At 39.5% G+C, this 25479-nt stretch overlaps 1 protein-coding gene across 3 annotated transcripts in view; it reads right to left on the bottom strand.

Moving 5' to 3' along the window:
- Window positions 1-25479, bottom strand: part of PDE11A (phosphodiesterase 11A) — a 105560-nt gene that overhangs the window by 25161 nt on the left and 54920 nt on the right. For all 3 annotated transcript variants that reach the window (XM_086898023.1, XM_086898025.1, XM_086898022.1), the window contains exons 11-14: window positions 9531-9677; window positions 9320-9427; window positions 3877-3986; window positions 1233-1323 (exon numbers count right to left, since the gene is read on the bottom strand). In XM_086898023.1, the coding sequence (XP_086754149.1) occupies window positions 1233-1323; window positions 3877-3986; window positions 9320-9427; window positions 9531-9677 (456 nt within the window). The remainder of the gene's footprint in view (window positions 1-1232; window positions 1324-3876; window positions 3987-9319; window positions 9428-9530; window positions 9678-25479) is intronic.

Raw genomic sequence — 25479 nt, 5'->3', positions numbered from 1 at the left:
GAAAAGATAAAGAATAGCATATTGACTGACATGATCTATGAACTTCTACAGAGGTGTCCATATCTTGAGCCTGAGACATTCAATGATAATGATTTCAGGAACCAGAGAACTCACTGTTTTCCAGAAAAGCTTCTTCTAGAGGCTCAATAGTGTCACGAGTATAAGGAAAAAACCAACAAAATACCCCCACCCAAACAGCTTTCCTTTTTTCTTATTCTGAACCAGTCTGTTTCACATTCAAATGCTGCTTTTTGGTACACCTTTCCCTGGCAGTATAAGGAGCCATTTAATTCCTAGTACCACCTTTCGTATGAGCTGGCCAAGGCTAAATGGATTGAGCTGTTTAAATCTCATGCTGGTGCTCTCCTTTCCTATGTTTACTTTTTAAATATAACATCAGGAAACTGAACACTAAAGATGCAGTTCTGTGACAAATCTCCCTGGCTGTGTACACAGAGGTAAACCCATTCCCACTTGTCTGTGATCATGAGCCATTCCAGCTCTCTTCAGAAGTAACTGCAGATCAGGCTATGGTCTCCAATTGTGCTGCACAAACAGCAGTTTTGGTTTTATATTTACTGAATGCGTTTTTTTGCCACCAATCTCTGTAAATTAAGAAAATGCATCCATTGTTTTGAAAGGACTCCATGTCCATCCTTCCACTTTTCTCAGTTATTAAATACATGGTGTAGTATATGCTGTATAGTGTTACATGATATTCTAGGCAAGAGCTATGTCTTCACAGCTATTTGCAAAGCAATTAATGTACTTTGGACAGCATGATATTAGTGATTTTAACTTTCAAAAATAGTGTATTAAATTATGGAAAAATCATAAAAATACTGATTACAGAAAGGCTGCCAAAGAAATTAAATTGATGCAGTAAAAGATGGCTCTGATACTCTGAATATGACACCTGTGGGGAAAGGTAAGCAACTGTTTCAGCTACCTATAAACCACTGAGCAGGATATATGTAAGAAGAGTGAGAAAAGCTGACAATATGATTAGGATGTATTCTCCTTGCCCCTTGCTGATTGAGACAGATATAATCTCTGGGCTCTATGATCAGCATTTGTAGTTGTTTAATTTGGTGCTAGTTGTGACCTTTGTGGTAACCAATAAATAATTCTTCAAGGAGAGGGCACTAAAAAGGTACTGTACATGGTATTTCCTTTCTCCAGCTGAAACTGCCCAACAGCTTACAGTGAGATTAATAGTAATGCTTTTGTACCTCACTTTGGAGAATCATGACAGCATGATTGAAATGGTGGTGCTCCAAGGTAGCAGAGGTGCCGTAGAGCTGAGCTAAGGCTGATCCACTCCTGAAACAGAACATGAGAAGTCAACAAATCCTGCTCGTCTGCTTACAATGCAGGTTACAGAGACAATTTAGTGACAAAAGCACGTCACTCCACCTCCCCTTAAGCAACCTCACTTAAAACAGCTGATGAGATTAAAATACTCATTTAAATCCAGATACAAAGCATATATGTTCCACTCTTTGCTAAATATTGCCAGCTGGCTAAAGATTTTTCTGGAACTACAAGAAATTTTGTAATGCAGCTTTCAAAGTGCCTCATCAACAGCACAGACACAGAACTGCGCAGTAAAGACACACATTAATGTCCTTGAGCTGGGATTGGCTGTTCCCCTGCTACCTTTTATTTTTAATTCTTAATAGACATAAGCATGAGGGCTTACAATGGGCAGCTACAAACTCTTGAAATAAAACCCCAAAACACAACAACAAAAAATCAACAGCAAATACTAAGGTAAACAAAAGGCACTAGCGAGAGCAGCGAATATAGAAGTAAAGCTTAGCGTATCTCTAGAATGTATTTTCTCTACACATTTATTGTCTAGACCAAAATCAGATTCAAAATACACAGAGTAGGTGGTTTAAAGGACAAAAATAAATGAAAATAAAATTATAAAATTGCAAACTGCTGGGAAGTGCAGAGAATGAGACTGGATTGTCAGAATGGTCACTGTACACCAAGTACCAAAGTAGTTCAGGCAAAGTACTTCACTTCTGGGACCCAGCCTAAAGTGACAAGATGGGTTTTCTTTCCAAAGAAATGAGAATAAGAGATTATGCTAGAGACAGAAGGAGTCTCCTAGGAGCATATACCATAAAACTGCACCATACTGATACTTAATTATCAGAAGCAGCTATATGAGAGAAAAAGATGTCCAGGAAACATCATCCCTAGAGAATGTGATGTTGACATATATAACAGAGCCATTTGAGACAACTGTGATATTGCCTCCATCATATACCTCTTGAACTTTCATCATACAGAACAGCACTATTGGACACCGAAGATAAAATAGGAAAATGTGATGCTTAAATTTATGTCAGGTTAGAGGAATAAATCATAGTTAGCGTTATGAAAACTACAGCTTCTGTTTTCAGGGATGTTTTATACATGTGTGGTAATGTTTGTCTTTCATTAAATGTCTTCAGCAGTTTCTTTATGGAGTCGTAAAATGGTAGCCTCCTCTCCGTACTCTGCTGTCAAACAACAAGTATGAGTGATAGCAGTCTAATGCTGAACCCTGTACCTTTAACTCTGCCATCCCTCTGCACAAAAGATACTCTAGTGTAATGGTACAGCAGAGAAGTGGTTAACTTAATCAGAGCCTAAAATGGCCAGGATGTAAATCTTAGGTCTCGTTTTCGTAAATTAGGAACATAAACATCCATCAGCTGAGCTTCCTTCCCATTTGTCTCGTCTATTTTGATTCTCTTCAAGACTCAGCTGCAAAAAAGCATCTAGCAGCCCTTGGTAACCTTTGCACCATGAGCTCTGTCTTTTGAGCTCTGCAATTGATTTTCCCTGCTATGGTGATTGAAGATCCAGGCAGTGTCATTGTTTCATTGAGATTGTATGGCAACACCAATACCTCAGGAAATGGCAGCTTAGTGAACATCAGAAACATCAGTTTGAGTGATGGTCACTGAGGCAACTTGCCCCCAGAAAAGCAGCTGCCTGTGCATACACACATTGCAGCAGAGTACTTCTGCAAAAGGTAGGACAAAATAGGCTAATACAGCATCACTCTGCCTTTCAAATATTGCTGGACAACCATTTGACCACTCCCCCATCACACTGGAGGATTAGCAGTAAGGCAGAACAGAAAAAGCTACAAATGCACACTGGGATCTGCAGGACAGGAATGCCCTGGGGCCTCGTATTCTGACTGTAGAGGAAATGGGGAGTGAAGAAAACAACATGGGATTTGAATCTCTGTGTCTGGCAGCTTTATTTCACAGCTTGGCCAGGATGTTGCTGGGGACATTTTCTGTTGTCCCTCCTATTCTCAGGGAACACAGATTTTGGAATGAATTTGACCTTAGTCCAAGGAGGTCCCTTACCTACACAGTAAGAAGTACCACCCTTAAACCTTCTACAAACCTGCTTCTAATTCGCTGTGCCTGGGGGCAGCAGCATGGTTTCATTGCAAGCATTATTTCAGTTTCACTTATTTTCTTTTCTTCGCAATAGCAGAACAAGGTTTTGCTTAATGTCATGCACCCCAGTCAGCAAGAAGAACCCAGACAGACAATTTAGGTTCTTCCTGGGGTTGAAAACCACAATCAATAATAGCTGAGCCTGAAAAGAACATCAAGTTTTGGCACCACATTTCAATATGTGGTGTCAGTTCAACAGCCAGCTACAAAGGACAAGCCAGCAATTACTTAAAGGAACAGAGAATGATAAAGATGGATAGTCCCTCACTGCACACAGGAATAAGAGTACTTGGCCTTGGCCTAGAAGGCTTGAAATTAATGTTTCATTCTTTATCCTGGTCACCTTTTGCTCTCCTGTGGAAGAAAACCAAATTAAAATAGTAAGAATTAGAAAGCTTACTTGGCTTGGAAGGCATTGTTGGTTCCCCTGTGGTCAAGGTCATGACATAAGCATCCCACAATCAAAGCTAAAATTTCAATTTCAGTTAGAATCTCCTGAAATCCTGCAGTCTGAGAGCAGAAAAAAAATAGCAGCTGTAACTATCAGTAGCAAAAGGGATAAGTAATGTTAGTCCATCCAGTAACAGTCAACTTTGTTTTGATACCATGAATGTTTCAGTAAGGAGAAGATAAATGCTTTATTGTCATATTCTATTCCCTGCTGTATGTCAGATGGTTAGCAGAATAGATAATGTCCTTGGAGTGATCTGTTATTATCTCTTTGTTGCATTTCCAGCATGCCATTGCTCTGCTACCCAGGAGGCACTAAAGGCAAAAGGAGCTGAAAACAAATACCAGTAATTGCAAACTGAGACAGGAACTGGATTTTTCTATCAGAGAAATAAAAATCCCAAACTAAATGGATAAAGTTTTAAAATTATTGTTTAGAGAAGTACTTAGATTTCTTCAATCCTGAGATGACTATCTTAGTCAATTCCTACTGTCAGAGATGGCTGACATGTTTGGTTGGAAGATCTTTTAAAGAACACAGATAAAAATATACTCTGTGGAACTGTTATGAACTATTAGGAGATTGCTTTAAAATCTGGCACAGTAAAATGAAGTGGCATGATTTAGAGAGGAAACATCTCAAACGGCCTATTTCAGCTGCAGATACCCACTTGAATTTGGGAGAGGCATTTGAAAACATGCAGTGAAATTCCCTACAAGCAGCTCGGACATGACTGTGTGAATGGGGGAGTTAATACTAAAAACATTTTTTCACCACTATGTTTCTCCTCTTGGATACTTGTCATAGCAGTCTTCCTGCACGAATGGGCTCATGTCAGGGAGAAGACACTTCCTAACCTCAAGCATCCTGAGCAGATCCTGTCTGGACGAGGTGCTAGAGCCTCTGTGGGGCACCACCTTGTCGGTGCTGTACCTCTTACCCATGGCAGAAACAACCTGGTTCTTCAGAAGCAGAAGGGCATAGTGCCTGCAAAATGGACTGGCTGGGCTGGAAAATCGTAACACTTGTCTTTTCACAGAGCCAGTCTCCAGTGACACTCCTCAGTTAGCCACATGATCTAGTTAGCATGAAAGGAAACTGCATACAAGAAATACTAAATACATTTGTATTGGAGGATCAAACCAAGGCTGAACACTAACACCATGTAAGAATTCCCAAATTTCATTGATTTTCAAAGGGGCATAATTTCACCCACAAGAGAGAGGGCAAGAGGGTTTAAGTGATACAGTTGTTGCCCTTCCTTGGTAGGAACCTACACTCAGAAACACCAGTTAAGTGCTGCAATACTCTGTGAAAGCTCTGCTTTTCACCCCGAAGACCACAAAATCTGCTTAGAGAAATGCACATTCAAATCTAAGTATCCTCTTGTTTAGACAGTCTGAAATGTGGCCACAGTTAATGCTTAGGCAGTACAGGGAACCAAGCCCTCCCCAGGTGCTCAGGAATGCACTTCAGTGGGAACTGAGGAAGTGAAAGACTTGCTACAAAACCTTTATAATTGCTTAAAGTTTATACAGGAGAAAAGATTATCAAGTATGAAGAAAAAAGAGATTAATTAATTTTGTGTTGAATCCACCAGTGTACAGAATAACTTGAATATTAGGAAAGAGGTTCACCTGATTTCTAGTGGCACTGCTTTTGTTTTAGTTTCAGTAACATCTACCCAAGTAGAAAAAATCCTCTAAGAAGTGTTTTCTCTTTTTATTTTTTTAACATAGCTCTTGTATAACAAATAATAATATTTTTTCATGTTTATTGATAAAATGTTGATAATAGTGTCTATTGATAAAAAGGGATTAAAATAGTTTGTAAGTGACAACACACCATATGTCAAGTTTCAGTCTAGAGAAAATATTCATGGCTAAGTTAAAATAAGTTAAAAGAGAAGTTTTATAAAATGAAATTGATGTTGTAATAAATATTCTTTATTGTAATCCAACCTCTGATTAAATTCAAAGATTCAGACTGTATTGCAAATGCAGGGGAACCAATTAAGGAATTCACTAACAGTAGCAATATCTCAAAAATAAATGCCACATTATATTTAATGAAAAGTCTTGTCACTGAATATACGAAAGAAATATAGTATATGTCACATAGTAAAAACCATTTCATTTAAAACAATACTACAGTAAGAGGATATCTTCTTTGAACATAATGCAAGTAAACAGAGGATTACATTTCCCCATTTCTGAATTTACAAGAGAAAAAAAAAACAAACATGGCTATAGATGGTGGTGCAGTAAAATTTATTTTCACCAGAAAAGGAATGACCCATAACTCATGAGTGGCAGAGTCTCCAGTGAGTTATGGAGGTCATTCTTTCATGTGAGGAAATGAATTGCATTCATTATACCTTGCCCCACATCTATATGTTTTGTTATTAGCACACCAGATGGGATTTTAATTTGGTATTGCTTACTTGTTCATTTTTGCCCTTTGAAATTAGTATCAATGTGAACTGTGCTGGCAAAGGCACTGATAATGAAGTCTGGGCTTTTACTCTTTTGTACTCCCTTAACTTGCAGGAGCAGCCTTGCTGCAGTGCTTGTCTTCAGAATTCCTGGGTATCTGAAATACAGAACTATGGCTTGCAGAACTGGGCTTCTGATTGTTCAGGAGAGAGAAAATACATACTCAGATATACAGGAACGTGCTTTAGATATGCAAAAGGCTGTGTTTACCAGGAGTGAAACAATGGTTTACTCTTCATTGAATTTCTGTTGTTTGGCTTGTTCAACACAGCTGAATTTTCTTTGTGCATTCAGTAGGAGTATGGTGGGGCCCTTAGAGGCTACTGCATTACAGGTTAGACATCACTGTGCTATGGTAAATCCTACCTGAAAATGCCCTAAATAAAATGCCCTAAAATAAAATTACTGGTTTCTATTTGTGGGGCAGTCTATATTGCTGACTATCGTGGAGAAGTCAGAAATAAGGTGCAATAACTGCACAAAGCAGTTCCTTCTTGACTGGCAGAGAAGGGCCCTGCTAAGTCCTTCAAAGGGTTTTTCAAAGAATTTTCCCCTTTTTACCAGTGAAAAAAGAAGGCACATACTAATTTGAATGGAGTCCCCAAGACAAACGCAGTAAGAGCAAACCCTGTATTATTACTAATCTCAAGTCTCTCTTTTGTGTCTTTTTTTTTGCACAAAATGAATCTTTGTGTATCAGGAAGGGGGAGCAGACCAAACAGATCACACACCTGAACTTATTCTGGTCTCAGCCAGAGCCAGAGCAAAGCTGGGTGGGATGTGTGGAGACCCCAGTGCAGTGGCCGCTCGCATCCAGCCCTGCACGTGGAATTGCTCCCTCCGTTTATTACCAGGGGCATGGGCAAGGAAACAAACCTGGCTTAAAAATGCCCCATCACATCTCACAGACAGCTTCATCCCTGTGCTGACTGCTGAAAGGATTCTGAAATGTCGCTGTGAGAGCCACTGTCAGAGCATCTGTCGGAGGCGGCTGGTGGCTGCTGGAGCAGCAGTGCCATGACTCCTCCCTGCTGGCCGGGATGGATGGAGGTGCCCGGTGTCACCGGGGATGGATGGCGGTGCCCGGTATCACCGGGAGAGATGGAGATGCCCGGTGCCACCGGGATGGATGGAGGTGCCCGGTGCCACCGGGGATGGATGGAGGTGCCCGGTGTCACCGGGAGGGATGGAGGTGCCCGGTGCCACCGGGATGGATGGAGGTGCCCGGTGTCACCGGGAGGGATGGAGGTGCCCGGTGTCACCCGGATGGATGGAGGTGCCCGGTGTCACCGGGGATGGATGGCGGTGCCCGGTATCACCGGGAGAGATGGAGATGCCCGGTGCCACCGGGATGGATGGAGGTGCCCGGTATCACCGGGAGGGATGGAGGTGCCCGGTGTCACTGCCAGCTGGGATGGATGGAGGTGCCCGGTATCACCGGGAGGGATGGAGGTGCCCGGTGTCACCGGGATGGATGGAGGTGCCCGGTGCCACCGGGGATGGATGGAGGTGCCCGGTGTCACCGGGATGGGTGGAGGTGCCCGGTGTCACTGCCAGCCGGGATGGATGGAGGTGCCCGGTGTCACCGGGATGGATGGAGGTGCCCGGTGCCACCGGGATGGATGGAGGTGCCCGGTGCCACCGGCAAAGCATCACGCCGCAAAGCTGGCCTCGGAGCTCCACCTAGGGGTGTCAGCGCTGGGGCTGGGGTCTCCCTGCCACGGCAGCCTCTGGCAGAAATTACTGTAATTCACACCCAGCCGCGCTGCCCGCCTTTGCCCATGCTCAGAGTAAAATGCTTTTCCTTTTTCTAAAACTGGGGGGGGGGAGAAGCACATCAATTTTATAAAACCATAAAAACTACCAACACCCAGGCATTACCACCAAATTTCCTCAGAGAGCATCATCAGGTGCCTGCTGAAACAGTGCTAATTCTGCACAGCTGAGCAGCCTCATGCCCAGAGGAAGAGGTGGCCGTTCTCTTTGCACGCCTTCCTTTCCTTTGTCTCATGGTGTATGGTACAGCTTCACTGTGCCTCCAGCAACACTCACAGAAACACATCCACCCTGCTGGGATGGACCGAGCACTACAACATCTTCACCTGCTAGGGGTGAAGCCAGAAGAAGTCAGAGTCTTTTTTTCTGGCCCAACACACCAAGTTCTGGCATCCAGGACCCCTGAGTTTTTATTGGTACGTTTACAAGAATGATCTAGCCAAATAAGGGTTGTTTCATGCAGTGAGGTTTCTGTGGGGTAGGGACAGAGAGCAGTATACTTGTTCTAGTATGTTAGCAGTGGTACCAGCAGAATGTACTTGAAATTTCAGCAGAATATACTTGTCTGCTGAAAGGAGCTACAGGTACTGCTGGAGATCACTGCTAGTAAAATCCTTAAGTGTTAAAAGCATCCAGTGGAGACTCGAGATTCACTTAGATTACGATGCTGGAGGATAATTTTCAAATGTTTTGAGGCAGTACCTTCTAAAACTATTTAGATGAAGCTGGATAAGGAGATATAATAAATACCAACATAATAAATACTTTGGGATTCTAATCCTTAGTTTTGTACTTCCCAATTAGGAGTTTGAAATAAATGTCAAATCAAAGACTTCCAAAAGAAAAATATTTTGTAAGATCAAGATCTGTAATAACAAGAGCACTCCAAGACTGCCATCTGTTTTCAGTCACTTTAATGTGCCTATGATATCACAGTCACTAAAACACTATAAGGCTTTGCCAAATACGTGCTGCCTTAAGTTGAATAAGTTCTGTCTGCTTTGCTATTGGAAATGAGTAGCATAATAACTAGAAAAGAAATTGAAAGCTGGAAAATGTTTAGACAGGTTAGGCAATGTGTCAGTAAAAGCTCTTGTGGGGCTGAGTAGCTGGATACTCACAGTTAACATGGCAAACATCAGCTGGCAGACGTTGAAAGCGTGCCTCCAGTTGTGATACAAAACCATCCGATAGTTCTTCCGCACTGTCAAAAGCCACCTACACAGAGTCTGAAATTAAAAGTACAATTTGTAGCAGGGCTACTAAATGTGTACAAATGGACAGAGCAGTGCCAAGACAAAAGCAGCAGATATTTGCAGCGCAGATGGTTACCTCGTAGTCAATTTTAAATTTCTGAACCATTCCAAGCTCCATGAACATCCGCAGGGCTGCAGTAATCATGGCATCCACATCGAGTGAGAAGTCATCAAAATGGATATCGTCAATGCCAAGCTCTGACACCAGAGGGATGTTTGCTGCCTGAAAATGCCAAAGGGAAATCTCTGATTCAAAACTTCGGTCTTTTTTCCTTTTTTTCACTCTTACAAGAAACAAACTGTACATCAGTTCTGACCTGCCAATACATCCCCTGCTTGATTCAAATGCTGAGCAGTATAAGTCTTCATCTGAGAAACACAAACATGTCAAGCTAACAGAGTGTGAAAACAGTGGGAAGGAGAAGAACCTGGTATGAGCAGGAAATATGTTCACCATCCCAACTGGAGCCCAGATACAGCATTTAGACTGAAGGCTGACCACTTTACAGCCACTGCAGTAACCCAATATATTCCAATGCAAATTACAGTGCTGTAATGCAAGAAACATCTGGATAGCCAGAAGCTGGGAGTTTTAATTGCTACCATTTAGAAATGCAAAGTAAATATACTGCTCTGCAGAATTTCTTCATCCAAATGCCTTCACAGTCATAATCATACAAGTGCCCTCTGCTTTACACTGTTCACTACCAAACACAAGGAACCAGAGAAAGTAGAATACAAGAAATGTCTAGCAGAAGTACTCTCCAAAGGAAAATAAAAGAATTTAATTTTCAACATGCTGATTATATAGTAAGTCAATAAAGCAACAGCAAAAGCCTTACATTTTGCTTTGTCTGTGTAACAGGGACTTCTGTTTGTAAGGGAGGAATGAGCTGCTCTTGCACACACAAATATAGGAATGTGTGCCGGACAGGCTGATGTATTCAGCTGAGCACACAGATGTGCTGTGGCTTGCTCAGTGGCAGCACCTGCATGAGCTGGGCAGAGGTGCTGACAAACCTCCCAGGCTTCTTTCACCTTCCTTACGCCCCTGCAGACTTGCTGCTCATCCCTCTAGAGAGGGCAGGTGCAGGGGGTGCATTCACTGAAGGAGCATCTGACCCCTCTCCTGCAGTGAGGAGGTGATGGGTCAGGTAGGAGCCTCTCAAAGGGGCTGGATCCAGCACACAGGCTATGAGCTGAGTTAGTTAAAATCACATGGAGACAGCTGTGGAAAATCCAGTTACACACTTGCATAAAATACCAATTAATTCATGCAACTGTAATGAAAGTTCGACTTGACTGTTACAGGTTCTACATGACTATTCCACAGTTTCCTTTTTGAAAACTTGTGTTTTGAAATACTGCACTCTAACTACAAATTACTGAAATTATGTAAATGAACATTATGTAAACAATGTAAATAAACTATGAAATTATGTAAAATCTTTTGGCTGAAGACAACGTGCCACCTCAATAATTACTTTATGCAGAGATTTAGCTATACCACATAAGAGAAGATGGTGTAGACCTTCATAAAATAGTATTAACATTATGGTTAATAATGTGGTTTTAACTTACATGCTAGGTAGAAGAAAAGTCTTTTTGGTTCTGTACCCAGTAGAGCACACCAGTACCTCAGAAAGTCATGGCACTGTGCCAAGGAGTTAAACTGATACAAGAAATACAGCAAACCCATCCAGTGAAGTGTCATCCCAGGACACAGCTTAAGAGGCTCTGGAGCATGCCAACAGAAATGCAAGTTCTGTTAACTGCACACTCCGTTATCTGCTAACATACCTGTCCAGGCTGAATCAATTGACATCTTTTTGTGAGTAAACACCAAAATGTTTGGAATACTTCTAGATGATCCCAACAGGAATTACACCTTAACACCCTTTAAGATCTGAAAAACTATGTCAATACTTCCAAGATAAATAAATAAAGAAAATATGGTTAGGTGTGAAGCAGGAATGCTGTCCCAGACGACTATGCTGTCCAGACATTCAGCAATCTTACAAAATTTATGACTTTTTAATCATTCAGTTATTTTTCAAAGACTTGGGGGATACTGGATGTTAATATTAACTCTATGAACACACTCACTGGACAGAAATAAGACTCAATATAATCTCTTTTTGGGAAGAAACACATTTATAAATCATGCTCCTTAATTGAAAGCTTAAATAACAAGCTGAAAGAGAAGCCCTTGATTGTGAGTAGACCTTCTTGAAATTGTTTATCAAAACAATCTTTACAAAGCTACTGCTGCATTTTCATTAACTTTGAACTGGGATTAATTAATGTTTTCAGAGTTTTTTGCCTCTTAAAGAAAAGCAGATCTTTTCCTTGTTATCTTTTCTGGAAACCAACACTTTCAGCCTGTTGCAATTCAAGGTAGAACACTTGAAGCAGTTGCTCAACTAAAATTGCCTTCCTGTTTGTCAAAGAGTGGAGAAATAACAATATATTCCAAATCTATTATAAATCGAACAACAGGATATTAGCAAAGCAAGTCAGAAACGATTTCTTCCCACGTCAGTCTGAAACTTTTAAATATTTATGAGGTTTTACATTCCTAAATTTAACAGGAGTGCCATAATCCAAAATAACTGCTGAATTAATAGCCAGGAGATAACATTTGTATAAAAGAACCATTTGCTTTACAACAGCAATAAAGGAAACAACAGAATTATGAGTGCAGAGCCTAATTTGAATAATGTTAAAAAAAATGATATGTTGTGGGGCTGCAGCAATATTCTAGCTGCACCTGGCATTGACTATCCTCAGCTTCTTAGGCTAGAAATGCAGAAGTCCTGGGTTTAGAGGAGAACAGTCATTAAAACTTCATTTTTTTAATTACCGAGATATAAAAAAATGTTACTAATGCAGAATACTAAAACATAGCCCTCCTTGAAATTTTGCAGGGCTGCAGGAAAAATTTCAGTGGATTTCTTAAAATAAACAGCAACAACAACACTCTCTTTCAGTAAAACAGAGAGGATGAAAGTACCATGACAGCAAAAGGAAAGGGCAGGCAATTAAAATTCAAGTTACAGTGAAATTGTTTTTTAAAGCACTGCAGTGATTTAGAATCACTTAAAAGGCTATGGGTTTTTTAACATTTGGAAGTTGAATTTCTCCTTTCTAAAAACACTTAAGAACATTTTACTCTGGAATCTTTTTACCCTGTGAATCAAGCAATTTCAATGCTCCTTGTAACCCTCAGGATAATTCACGACTCTTCCATGAGCTTATGGTAAGTTAAAGCCAGATGTTCCTCCTCTGGTGACATTTCCATACCCCCAGTACTAACACAAAAATTTGTCTTGAAAGGAATCAGGTTTGGCTGAACACACAGAAGGCAACTGGTCTTGCCTAATAAAATACAAACTCGGGAGTTGCCAAGGAAAATATTGTCAGTCATAGGTAGCTTGAAAAAGAGGATGTCATGCCTCCCAATGAGCATAAGGATAAGATCTGTGGTTACTCCATACTCAGGCATGCATGGAATAGGGTGGTATGACTACAGGAAGGAGGAAAAGCACCTTTGTACACCATTCAGATTGGAGACAGATTCTCCTTTCCTCATTGCTCTTTGCTACCACATAAATTCCATCACAGCCTGCTCATTATTGGTGAACAGGTAAGAGACAAGGGACTGGTTGAGCCTTAGTTTCCATCAGCCAGCACAAAAGGTCGTGTCATTAATGACCCTCTTATGGTTGAAATGTGGAACATCAAAGTGGCTTTCACCACACAGTCACAATTCTGGCCACTATAAAAGAGATAGCCTATGGGAACAGAAAAATAACACTTTTGGTCCAGTATTAATAAGCCTTTGGGCTCCTGTGGATGAATAAAGCCTTACTAAGTGATTTTGCACTAAGTCATCTAGTAGCATATTCTTCACAATCTTCTGTATCCATGTTTGATAATGTGATAAAATCAGATGTAAAGAAGCTGGTGAGTTCTTCCAAAAACATTCTTCCTTTGTAAAATGTGCCCTACCATGGTAGCAGTCCAGCTAAACACAGAAAACATTGACATCCTACTTTGCCATGCCATCTTAAAATTTCTGTACTTCAGTTTTAGTACCTGTGAGGTGTGACAGTGCATATTACGCAAATAAAGTATTTTGAATCATACTGATAAGTATATTAGTATGGCTTTGTTTAAGAATAAGGTACATTCTGCCATTTTATATACTCAGCTTCCTTCCTGTGTGATACCAGAGCTGCTCTGAAACAGCAACTTCCCCTTACTGAATGTAGTCCACTTTTTGCAAAGCCTTATTTACAGTGGCATGTGGAACGATCAGCAAGGTTTCCTCATCAAAGTACTGCCAGGCTGATGGAAAGAAGTAACAAGAAACTTGATTATATCTAACACATATAAAGATAGCTCATGAAATACATGTCCCAGTGTAGCAAAAGGATGGCAAAATTATGTGGTGTACATCTTAAATCCCAGAGGCACTGTTAGAGTCCAGAGTCCACATCCTAGTCGAATAGCAGGTCAGGATCTGACCTCATGTACACTCCAGAGTGAAACAGGAGCTCCAGACAACATGAAACACACAGAAGAAATAAAATTGCCTTTTCAAGTATCTCTTCATCTCAAATATCTCTCAGAAGATTAGGATCTGAAAAACCTTAAAGGATGATCATCAAAAGCTGAAGAGAAAGTATCAAAGTGAAGAATATTTAAATGTGATGCCTTCATTATCTCTCACATAACCTTCTATGATTCCATGAAGCCATTTAGAATACATCATTTTCTGATGGCAAAGATTTTTATTTGTGAAAAGTTCTTTTCATATATAAAGGCCTCTAAAATACTTGCTTATATTTATAGCTTCAGGCAGGCATCTTTTAAAATATATCTTTATAGTCAGTTATTAGCAGCAGTGGACAGATTTTGTACTTCTTCATAGCCATGGAAGACCAAAGCCTGTTATATTCCAGCCTGACACATTTACTCTCTCCAAAAGAGAAAGAATCAAATGTTGCAGCTCTGGCATGTTCAATGCCCAGAGCAAACTGGCTTTTAAAGGCCTCCATCTGTTACTGGAGACTGTGGATGGCAACTCTTTGCCCTTCACAACACTGAGTTAGCACCTCTTTTTCAATGACCAACTGAGGCAGAGGCAGGACAGTGGCATTAAAAGGGAATTTTGCAATATTTACTGTAAAGGGGAGTGGGTATGGAAATTACTAATTACTAATTAAGATACACTAATTAAATATGTGTATTTTCCTCTTGATTTTGATTCTAAAAATTTTTTAACATGATTATTACAGGACCATTGCTCTGCCTTCAATAGTGAAATCACCCAGAAACACAGCCTTGCTTAGTTTGGAGAGAGTTTTTGAGACCAATCAGTCCTATGTGCCTGCCCCAAGGAAACCTCATGCTGCCAGATAAACACACTTTGCAGCTGATCTACCAGATTCCTTCCATGTCCCAGTCCCTGTGAATGTCTTATATACAAACAGTTGTTGGATGAAAGGCATGGTGGAAGAGGATTTGTGTATTTTATACCTCCTCAGATAAACCCCACAGATAAACAGAGGGTTGCAATTGTGAAATCAAACGCCCAAACTCTGCCCCAAGTCCAACAGTAGGTGTCTGAGCCCTTTTCTGGAAAAGGTCATTCCTTGATTTAGTGAAAGTTTCACATATGTAAACCAAGAATAATGCAGCATGTGCATCCAGCTTCAAGATCTGCAGCTGAAGTGTGTATATGTATGTGGTGCAACTGCTCCACCTTTGAATGGCAAATGAACAGCTTAACATGTACTTTAGAAATGAAACATAGAACAAACAAAGTTGTATTTGGACTTATTTCCAAAAGTTGTGTTTGGTTTGACCATTTACCAAATATAACTACTGCTTAGTATGATGCTAGTATTTCTTTTAATTATAAGAGAAACTTCACAGCATTAGGAAAGATTTAATCTGCCTCTTCTATCAGAACAAGAAAAGTAGCCATTAAGCAATATATCACTATTAAATATAACATTTAGGATTTTTTTTTATTATCATGCAGTGTGGGCTTAGGACAAAAGTATTTACGTTCTGTTTTTGGGATAAAATAGTATGTGCCTGAGGAAAGGATTTTGTCTTTTATAATTTTCATTTTAAAAGGGCAAGGAAAGGTATGTCATTACAGTGTTACACGTGCTATTTCCAAAGCTAGCCCCAGAATTACAGCTAAAAAGCAAAAAGCATTTTGAGTAGTTCTAATCAGTCAATCAATCCTATCTGAACGTACTGCTTTCTGAAATTTGGATCCATAAAAAAGAAATAATACATTTCAGAGATAAAAATGACATAAAATTTTGCTACAAACTATAATAGACACAAAAGATGTTATTTCATGTTACTAAAAGTCAACCCTTGATGCTAGAGTTGTTTCCTAGTACACAGAAACAAAATATATGGCAGCCTATAAAAGGAACAAGAAATTTTGATTTTAAAAGAACAGAGGCATAAAACAAAAACAATTAATGGTCTAGGCATCTATTATTCTTAAGGCCAAAGTCCATAACCACAGCAGCCTAGGGCTGGAGTTTTACAGGGCATGCACATTGGACACAATGATCTCCCAAGGCGCGCTGTGGAGCGTTCACGTCCTTTTGGCTGATGGTGATTAGGAAAGAACCAGTGTGTCACATACTGCAGGCTAGCAACTGTCGAGTTTTTATGACCATCACTGCAGATGAGAAGTTTGTACAAAAGGGTCTATTCAGTCTCTGTTTCAGAATTTCAAACAAACACAAGCAGCAAACCTAGGGCAACTATTTCTCTACGCTACAAAAGTGTCAGGCTGCCATTTCCCACAAAGGTTTACTTGGTTTTGGTGGAAAAAAGTCAGCTTTGTCACTCCCATCAAGGGCAGAATGGGTAATGCGGACTGACCCCCCCCTCCACACGCCTGTAAATTTGGGAGGGTGAGGAAAGTGGGATACGATGTAGCCTTTTCCAACCCAGAAAGTGGAGGAAAAGTTCTAGCTCCTTCTCTGAGGCCTGAGAAGAGGAAAAACACGATTAAGGGTAGAAGGAGAGGAGACAGGTTCTTGTCACGGTGGACAGGATGTGAAGGCATGGGAGGAACTCACACATTTGGGGACAAACAGCCCAAACTGTGCCCTGCAACTCTCAGTTGGGCACGCGGTGGAAGAGAGCATGTGGAAAAAGCGAAGGGCTCCCAAGATCAAACACTAAAAAAACCCCCAAATCCAGAACACCCTAAAGTCCCACCAGAGCCACAATGGCACGTGCACTGCTATCACACTATTTTTGTGATGCCAGCACACTCCAGCAGGTCTCAGTGCACCAAAGCCAACATGCAGGACCACCAGCCCCGTGTCACCCTGGGGCCATGGCGGTGCTGCAGGGGCACAATGGCACTGGATGGGATTTCCTGGGAGCTACTGGAATTTTCTTTCTGAGCAGCTGTGACAAATCAGGCTGGCAGTACAGGGGCTTGTGGGGAAAGTTATGCAAATGTATGAGGGGTTACTGCTCCACTGGGGAGAAAGTCCTATTTCAGACCTGCTAGAGTGACAGCTATAGCAGAATACTGTCAGGTGGACAATAAATAATACTGACAACACCTTCAACCTTAAAATGTACATTTACAGGAATCCTACAGAGAACATTTCCATAATTCTCCTTCAAGTATGTTTTTGTCTGTTTTTCCTTACCTTTTGTCAAGTTCTGATTGCATGTTTAAAAGAAATCGAGCCATCCTATTCTGAGCCCATAAATCTCTCCCTAGGAGCACTCAGGACTGCCCCAAAGCTTTCTCCCCGAACCAGAGGTTCATCTCACTACATCTTCACAAGCCAGGGCTTATCCCATGTGAGGCTTCTGCAAGGCAGGCTGAACACTGAGCCCAGCTCCTCTCCCCAGGGCAGAAGGTACATCCTCCACTGCCCCCTTCTTCCACAAAGCCCCCCAGCAGAGAAAGCCCAAGCACCCTGCACTGCAGCACGACCTCTGCTTCACACACAACTCACAGCCTCAGCAACACAAGCTTTTTGACAAAACCCAAAATGTGCAGATCCCATTCTTTCAACAAAAAACAAATAATAGGCGCTTCAGTCTTATATTTATTTAGCTCCTTATTTACTACCCACATACTACTAAAATAAATTTATAAATTTATTATTATTCATAATAATTTTTCTCTAAACAAAAGTTGCTTTCATATATCACTACTTTGAGGTAGAAGGCTGCAATAAAGACATAAACACTTGTTTCTTGACATTCATGTTTTGAATACATGTATATATTATGCTGCTTATAGCTTTTCCTGATCACTCACAGCAACAGGTTTCCTTCTGAGAAAGTAGAGGCAGCACAAGTAGATACTGGAATTAGCTTAACAGTAGAGTTTATGAAGGCCATACATAGAAATTGATTTTTTAATTATTTTTGGGCTGGGGTTTTTGTGTGCCCCGAGCTTGTTGCAGGGACAGAACACACACAGCTGTGTGGCAGCAGAGAAAGCAGGGGTAGGCGAGTTACACTGAAGCAACCAAGCAGGCTGTTATATGCACAGGCAGATTATGATGGGGTGTGTGTGTTGTTTCTCATACATGTAAACTGTTTGCAGTTTAAATTTGAAAGAATAAACCCACAAAAGTATTAACACAATTTGTCTTAGAAACTAAATTTACTCTGTCAGGGATTTTGCCCAGACTAAACCAATAGCTGATGCCACTCTGAGCAGACAATGAAAGAGCGTAATAAAGAACCTACACAGGACTGCAATTACAAATATTTTTGTACATAATATAGGCTAGATAATGTTTTGCTTGGATGAACCAGGCCCAAATTGATCTAGAAAACAAGTATGCATCCAGGGAATTTTTTCATTCAAAAGAGCCCAGAGCCTAAGTTAATACTGTATAGAAGCACAGTCACTCACAAGCTCATGTGTGGGAACAGCCCTTTCAGCACAGCCTCGTTCTCACCACCTGATGGAGGAATTAAAAAAAAAAAATAAAAAAAATTGCTGGATATAACATGGCTGAACCCATCAGGATATTTCTCTCCAGTCTCTCAGTGACATCTGCAAGAAAGACACGCTGCCTTATGCTGGGAACATACTCTACCACATGCACACACACAGAAATTATGATGGTGTGAAATTGCACTAGCATTACATTTTTTCAGGATTTTATGGCTTAACAGAAACGCTGCTTGGTGATCAGCCTTAAAGTGGAGCAAGGATGTCACCCAGTGGCCAAACAGATTCATCTCAGAACAACGTGTCTCCCACTCTTTGGAGAGTTTTACTTGTCAAGAGGCTCTAGCTCTAATATCAACTCGTTGGAAATATCAAAAGCCTTTAAAGGACACTGCCTTCTTCCTTTGAGGGACATTTTCTTGCTGTAAAATATTGAAAAAAGAAAGCCTGTAGAAATATTGCTATTAATAATTTAAAATCAAGACAAGGAAACATTTGTGACAAACAACTGCTTGTAGCTGGAACACTGCATAAAGGCAGAAATAAACAAAGAAAAAATATTTTTTTCCATTTGTAGGGTATATATGCTAAGAGAAAAAATATCTTGTTTTTAAATTCAGTACAATTAAGTTTTTAATTTTAAAATTAACATTGATATTATCAATACCAACTAGAAGGTTTCTATCTAAGTAAAGTTTGGTGTAAAGCAACTTGATTTTTTAACCAGAAAATTCCTAGTTATAATTCTCAGCCTGATGGGGCTACAGAAGAAATCAAGCACAGATAAATAAGTAATAATTTAAAATGTAAAATATTATGTCATTTTTATAGATTTCTTAGAAAATTTCTTTATTTCATGGGTTAAAATAAACACTACAGTGATCTTTCTGGAGCAGTTGGGAATGCAGGTCTCAGAAGAGTTAGCTATCACACACAGGGCCAGCCCAAGAGATGTCTTATCAGCTGTGTGGGGAATAATTTGCTCCTCATTGGTGGCAAAAGAACCATGATAAAGTCACACTGAGGAACTCCTAAATTACCATCTTTCACTGAAGTACCTTTTAAATTATGCTGGCCCACTTCCAGTGCATGAGTCTTTGCAAGATAAACTTTTCTTCCTATTTGAAAATGTTTGCAAATAGAAATTCCTAACTCTGTCAATGACTGAAGTACACTACATTATTATTTGACAAATGTTAGTATTTTTTTCTTTTTTAATCATCCATCAGATATCCCTCTGGCTTGAATGGCAATTTGAATGTATTCCATGCCTTTCCACTTTTTGCATGGATGCTGGTTAAATAGCAGCAATGTTGAATTCTGTTTCTTCCTTGATGTTTTCCATCTGACAAGGGATTCTTATGGACCATGATGACTAATCATGTTGAAGGATAGACAACAGGTCTGTTGGGTAATAAATCATCCCATCTTCACTTGGGAGCAATGCTGTGTTCCAACAATTGCTTTTTCTAACTTGTTTTTCTAAGCACTTTCAAGACCTGGACCAATTGTGGTTTTGCATATGGAAACAGATGCAAGAAACAAAAGCTTTCCCAGGCGAATAACAACAATCCAGTATCTGAGAGCAGCATAGGAGCAGCATGCTTTTTTCACTATGGACAGCCTAATAATCCTAAGTGCTTTATTAGTCCTCTGCTGAACGTGTCTGTTGTTTAAGTATCGCTGCATTACTGTGCGTAATTACTAAGAAACTGAAAAACAGCTGCTATTAAAGGCAGTAAGTCAGCAATGTTTTTCAACTACTTGGAATGTTTTTTTAAGTACTGTAAATACTAGAGAATAGCAAAAATAATTAGAATTATTTAGATCATTTGAAACCTATTTCAGCATTGGAGAAGGCTTTTTAAAGCAACTAGTGCAAAGACTGTTTTGATCATGCACATATTTTAATTTTCTGGTTTTTTAATTTATTAAAGTTATTTAATTTTTAAGTTATTTAATGAGGAGATTTAAGCTCTGGTACAACTATGAAGTAGCTTATTTGGAAATAGTCATTCATTATTTAATATTTCTTGTTACTGTGTGTCTTTACAGTTAGAATATAAATGTTGTTTTTTCTTTTTCCTTTTTAAATCATAACACTTAAGATCTCTTCTTTTTAACCTACAGTGTAAATGAATCCAAATATTATTGTGCATAGCAATATAATATAATATAATATAAACATGTTGAAATAAATATATTTTGCTTTTGCATATTAAAAAAATTCCACAGAAGTTCCTTATTGGCTTCTGCAATGCCCTTGCTCTGAAGCAGTCCAGACCAGAATCTATTCCTTGCTGAAAGAAGACTATCCCTTTTAAAAATTCATTTGAAGACTTGTGCTAAACTCATAAATTAACAGAAAAAGTTGTCTGGGCATGGGTATATGATTAAAATTGTGGGCTTTATCTAGCTTCCAGGCCCTAGGCTTCTTTCTGAATTTGACCTTAACTCTCCCAAATCATATGCAGTTTTCCTTAAGAGAAAGGTTTATTTTAAAACAGGATTTATGTATCTCCTACACTAGAAAATAAACTGGTTTTTTGCAGGCTTATCATATAAATGCAATACAGTTGCATCACACAAATTTGTTGCAGTCTGAAAGTAGAACTGTCGAAACCTTTCACAGATGTTTTAATATTTCTGTGCCCACTTTGCAAATGGGAAACCAAAACATGAAGCAGTGCCCTGCCCTGCTCAGATGATTTGGCACCACAAGGGCAAGGAACTTGCTCCATTAGACTGCAAATATTCAGAGGGAAGATCTGTCCTCACAACCACTGCAGCCTCCCTAGAACTCCAGAGCCAACAGGCAGGGCTGGCTGGACCCAAGAGGGCAGCTTGAGCCTCACCAGGCTGAAGTACTCCTTGTGAACCTTCCCTCCACAACATCCTGGAAAATTCATATTCCATTTGCCCTGGAGGGAAGGTAATATTTTATTCTGGGAGCTCTATGTTTTCACCTGAAAAAATAAATATGGCCAGTTTAGAAATTTTACAAGAGAAATCCCCCCAGTGACCTTTTCAGCTGTTTAATCTCATCTTGGTTACCAATGAAGCCAATAACCTCAAATGATGAGATTTTAATAAAACTGAATGTTTAAAAGTTTTTGAAACCAAGTTCAGAATTCTCAGTAGCTTTTTTAATTTCCTTGAATTAGGTTAGGCACTGTAGTATGGCACCAGTCCAGCAGGACAGCTCCACAAGTAACTCCTGAAAGGTGCCTCTCATGTCTCTGACATGCAGAATTTATCTGACTATTTCTGATAAGACACCTCATGAAAGGAAATAAGCAGAAATTCTCAGGGAATATTATTTGAACTGAAAAAACCATATCCCCCTGGTGCACTCTTTTCTGCTTTGGTGAGCTGCATGTTGGAGGCTCCCTGACCTAGAGAAAATCAGCCTCAATTTGCCTTTTCTTTCTGCTAATGCCTCATTTTAACTCATTAACATCTACACTGATAGGTCATATAGATTAACTACAAGTTTGCTGAAGAGAGATTCTTAATCAGATTAAAATCTCCACCCTAATTTCATTTAATGTATCTAAATCCAGACATTTTATGAGAAAACACCATGAACAATCTTTCCCTACTCCACTTTTCCATGCCATTCCCTGTTCACTGAAATTGGAAAAAAATTGAACTACAGAGCACTTGTCTGAAGTCAGATGACAGCCTCACATTTCAGAAACCAGTGTAAACACTCAGTATTTTATCACTGTTTATTATTTTCAGTGGATGCAATGTGTTCTTGACTTCTTATTTCCATGACAACTGAAGACATGGGCACATGTCAAAGCATACAAAACAACATAATGCAATAAAGACCTTGATTTTATGAACTATGAAACTCTTAATGTGGTGCTTTAGTTCTCTTCTTACGTGGGCAGTGGATGTGGAAAAGCAGAGAAATAAACTGTGTTTTACACCTTGTGATCACGTACCTTTCTCAAAAGGGACAAAGGGAGCACAGTTCATTATCAATACTCAAGCCCTGGTTACCCTCAAAGTTTTTCTTTAGTTTTTATGCAATTGTTGCTGTTCCCAGTGGAACCTGAGCAGCTGGAACAGCACTAGGGAGAAGCTCAGTGCCAGCCAAAGGAGTGTGTGAGCAGCCTTGGAGGCCAATCTGGACGTTTCCCCCCGCGCGTGGCTGGGCTCGCAGTGCTGCTGCTGCTGCAGCGGGATTTGGGAAACACAGGCACCAAACTGATTCACACAGCAGTGCCACAGAAAGCAGCTGTGCATAACCCCCCATGTTCTATGGCAGTGTTTCATAAATGGTCCAAAACAAAGGCCAGATTGCCTTTCTGAAGTTTCATTACTGATGAAGACTATGAAGTAATTACAATAAACTACTAAAAAATGTTTAATTACAAGCTTATAAAAGTAATTAAAGTAGTTGTAAATTGAAAGATGACGTCACTGCAGAGAATAACATAGCAGAGGAATGCTTTCCCTGTTGTTTCAAATATTGAAGATAAAATCAGTACAAAAATTGAATTTTTTTCATTGTGCTGCCCATTGTTATACATTTAAGGCATGAAAAACAAATGTTCAACCATACATAACTCACTCCAAGTATCAAATTCACATAGATCTATTATCTTGCATGGATTCAACTGTTTACATTGTCCTATACAATAGCAGTCTTAAAAGTTGTTTCTTTTTTTTGGTTCAACTCTTTCATCATTCTGTAGTTAAAGAGTGTTTTGAAGAAAGAGACAAAAGCCTCCCTGTGTGAAGGTAGATCTTAAATAGCCACACCTCAGGCTACAAATCGGAGAAATGCAGAAATTGTTATCCATGCTACACTTTGAACTGAAGCTTCTGTAAAGCAGGTGATACATTATTTTCCATTGTGTATCTCTCCTGTGTGCTGTTTGACCTAAAAAAGGGAATCTCTCCCAGGGCTATAAATAATGCATCATAGTCATTAAATATTGATCTTGCTTATACCATTGACAGCTGCGCAATTAGGCTTGCTGCTTAAAAATAGCTTCTTGTACATTGCCCATAATAGGACAGCGTTTACATATTCTCTTTGGAAACTACATTGGTTAAATTTAAAGGTGATGTGTGTTTGTGGGGCTGCTTGCTAAGCCACAGGACTTGTTCATTACTGTCTCATAAATCAGTAACTCTTGCTATAAATATCCTATCCTGGACACAATTCTGCGTTCTTTACTCATGTATCTATATTTGTCTAACACATAACAATATTTAGGCTTGCAAAACCCAAATTTCAGTAAGAAAAAACCTGGCACTATAGCACAATGCTATAGGATAGCTTCAATCTCAGATTAATCAGATTTCAAGTGCCTTATCTATTCCAATGACACAAATGCTTATAGCACTAGCGCACAACAAATGACAGAATAGTCTTTTAAGTCTAAAATACAAGGGAAAACTGAGTTGCCACAGTTTTTAAAATCATAGCTATTTCTAACTTCTTTGAAAATAAGATTAATATTTATATGATTCAATGGTGCATTACTTTAGCTTATCCAGCCAAAATTCAGTTTGAATTCAGCACAGTTATGTAGATGCAAGAGAGCAGAAGCACTGTGATAAATCAGGCCGAAGATTTCAGACATTCTAAGAGAAATTTGCACTCTAAGTAATTTTTTGTTTGTTTGTTTTACTTGCAGGTGCCCATGAAAAGTATAGTTTAGTTTTCCTTTCTGTATCTGCAGGAATGGTATCAGAAATCTGCCTATCACAGTAATATAGCACATATCAGAGAACCTGAAAAAGTATGCAGTTTATATATGAATTTAACAGTATATTTAATTTAAATATTTTTGAAGCCATCATAATCTAAACCTGAAAATCTAAAAAAATCTAAAAACATTTAGTAGCCAATTGTACAACATGGTACATTTTCATACCCTCATGTTTCATTGTTCCATACTGTGATACATAGTTCTGTATCTTTCCAGCTCCTCCAGCAATAATGCTTTGCACTTTTTCCCAGATAAACATCTGGAGAAAGGTTTAATATCTTAGGGGTTTCTTATTAAGGTGGGGTTTGCTTCATTAATTCTTAGACGGGATTATAAGAAACAGAAATAAATGTTATTTATTTTACAGAACCTGTTCACAGTGATTATGCTTAATTCTTAAAAAGATACCAGATATATTTGTGAATTTGTATGTTTGTTAATTCATCCACTAACAGTAAGAAATTATTGATGAAATTTCAAATAAAAAAATCAACTTTAACTACTCTTGCTAGGCTTTCTATAGTGCAATAAAATAATTCACTGGTACAAGCCAGAGGAAAAATAAACTTCAAGTACACTTGCAATTTTTCACTTTTTATCAGAATATTCTTGAGATCCTAAGCAAATAAAAATTAATGAAAAACATTTTATGAAGACTATAAAAAACAAGATTACAACGAGGGAAAGAAAAACCTTGTACTACAAGAGCATGTAATTATTTCCAAGATCTTGGGGTCCAGTTACGGCATGTTTGGGATAATATGTTGAGAAGTTGTCAACTCCAATGTATTGTCACTGCAAAGTCATTAATTACTGCTGGGTGCTGTGTCAGTCAGGAGCCAGTAGTGATCTCCTGGCACTGGTCTCATTTAGATGTTCCTGTCTGTGTGTGTGTGTCTCTGCTCTGACTGAAGCAGGACATGGGGTAAATCGTAACAGACATTTGCTCTGACATCTGCCAGTAAATCACCAGACAGACAGGGGACACTTTTAGCCCCAAACACCCCCAGAGGGAGGGATGGTTTATTAGCCAGTCAAGTCTAGAAGATGACCCTAATATAACAAAGGGCTTATACAAAATATAACGATATAACAAACAGGGGAAAGAGCAGTGATTTCAGGGTAGGATGCCTCTGGAGACCTCAGCAGGGAGACTGGCTGTGAGCAGGGAGATGGGAGCAATTTCATCCCACAGATGGATGGCCCTCTCTGGGGTGAGCTCTGTGTCACAGGCCCACAAGACATGCTGGTTTTCTCTGGGTTTTTGTTCTTTTGTTTTGTTTACATCCAGTGGTGTAAAAGCATTA

The sequence above is a fragment of the Cyanistes caeruleus genome, chromosome 7 (assembly GCF_971803275.1).
Source record: "Cyanistes caeruleus chromosome 7, bCyaCae1.hap1.1, whole genome shotgun sequence".
NCBI classification, from domain to species: Eukaryota; Metazoa; Chordata; class Aves; order Passeriformes; family Paridae; genus Cyanistes; species Cyanistes caeruleus.
This window is presented reverse-complemented; position numbering and strand designations above follow the sequence as displayed.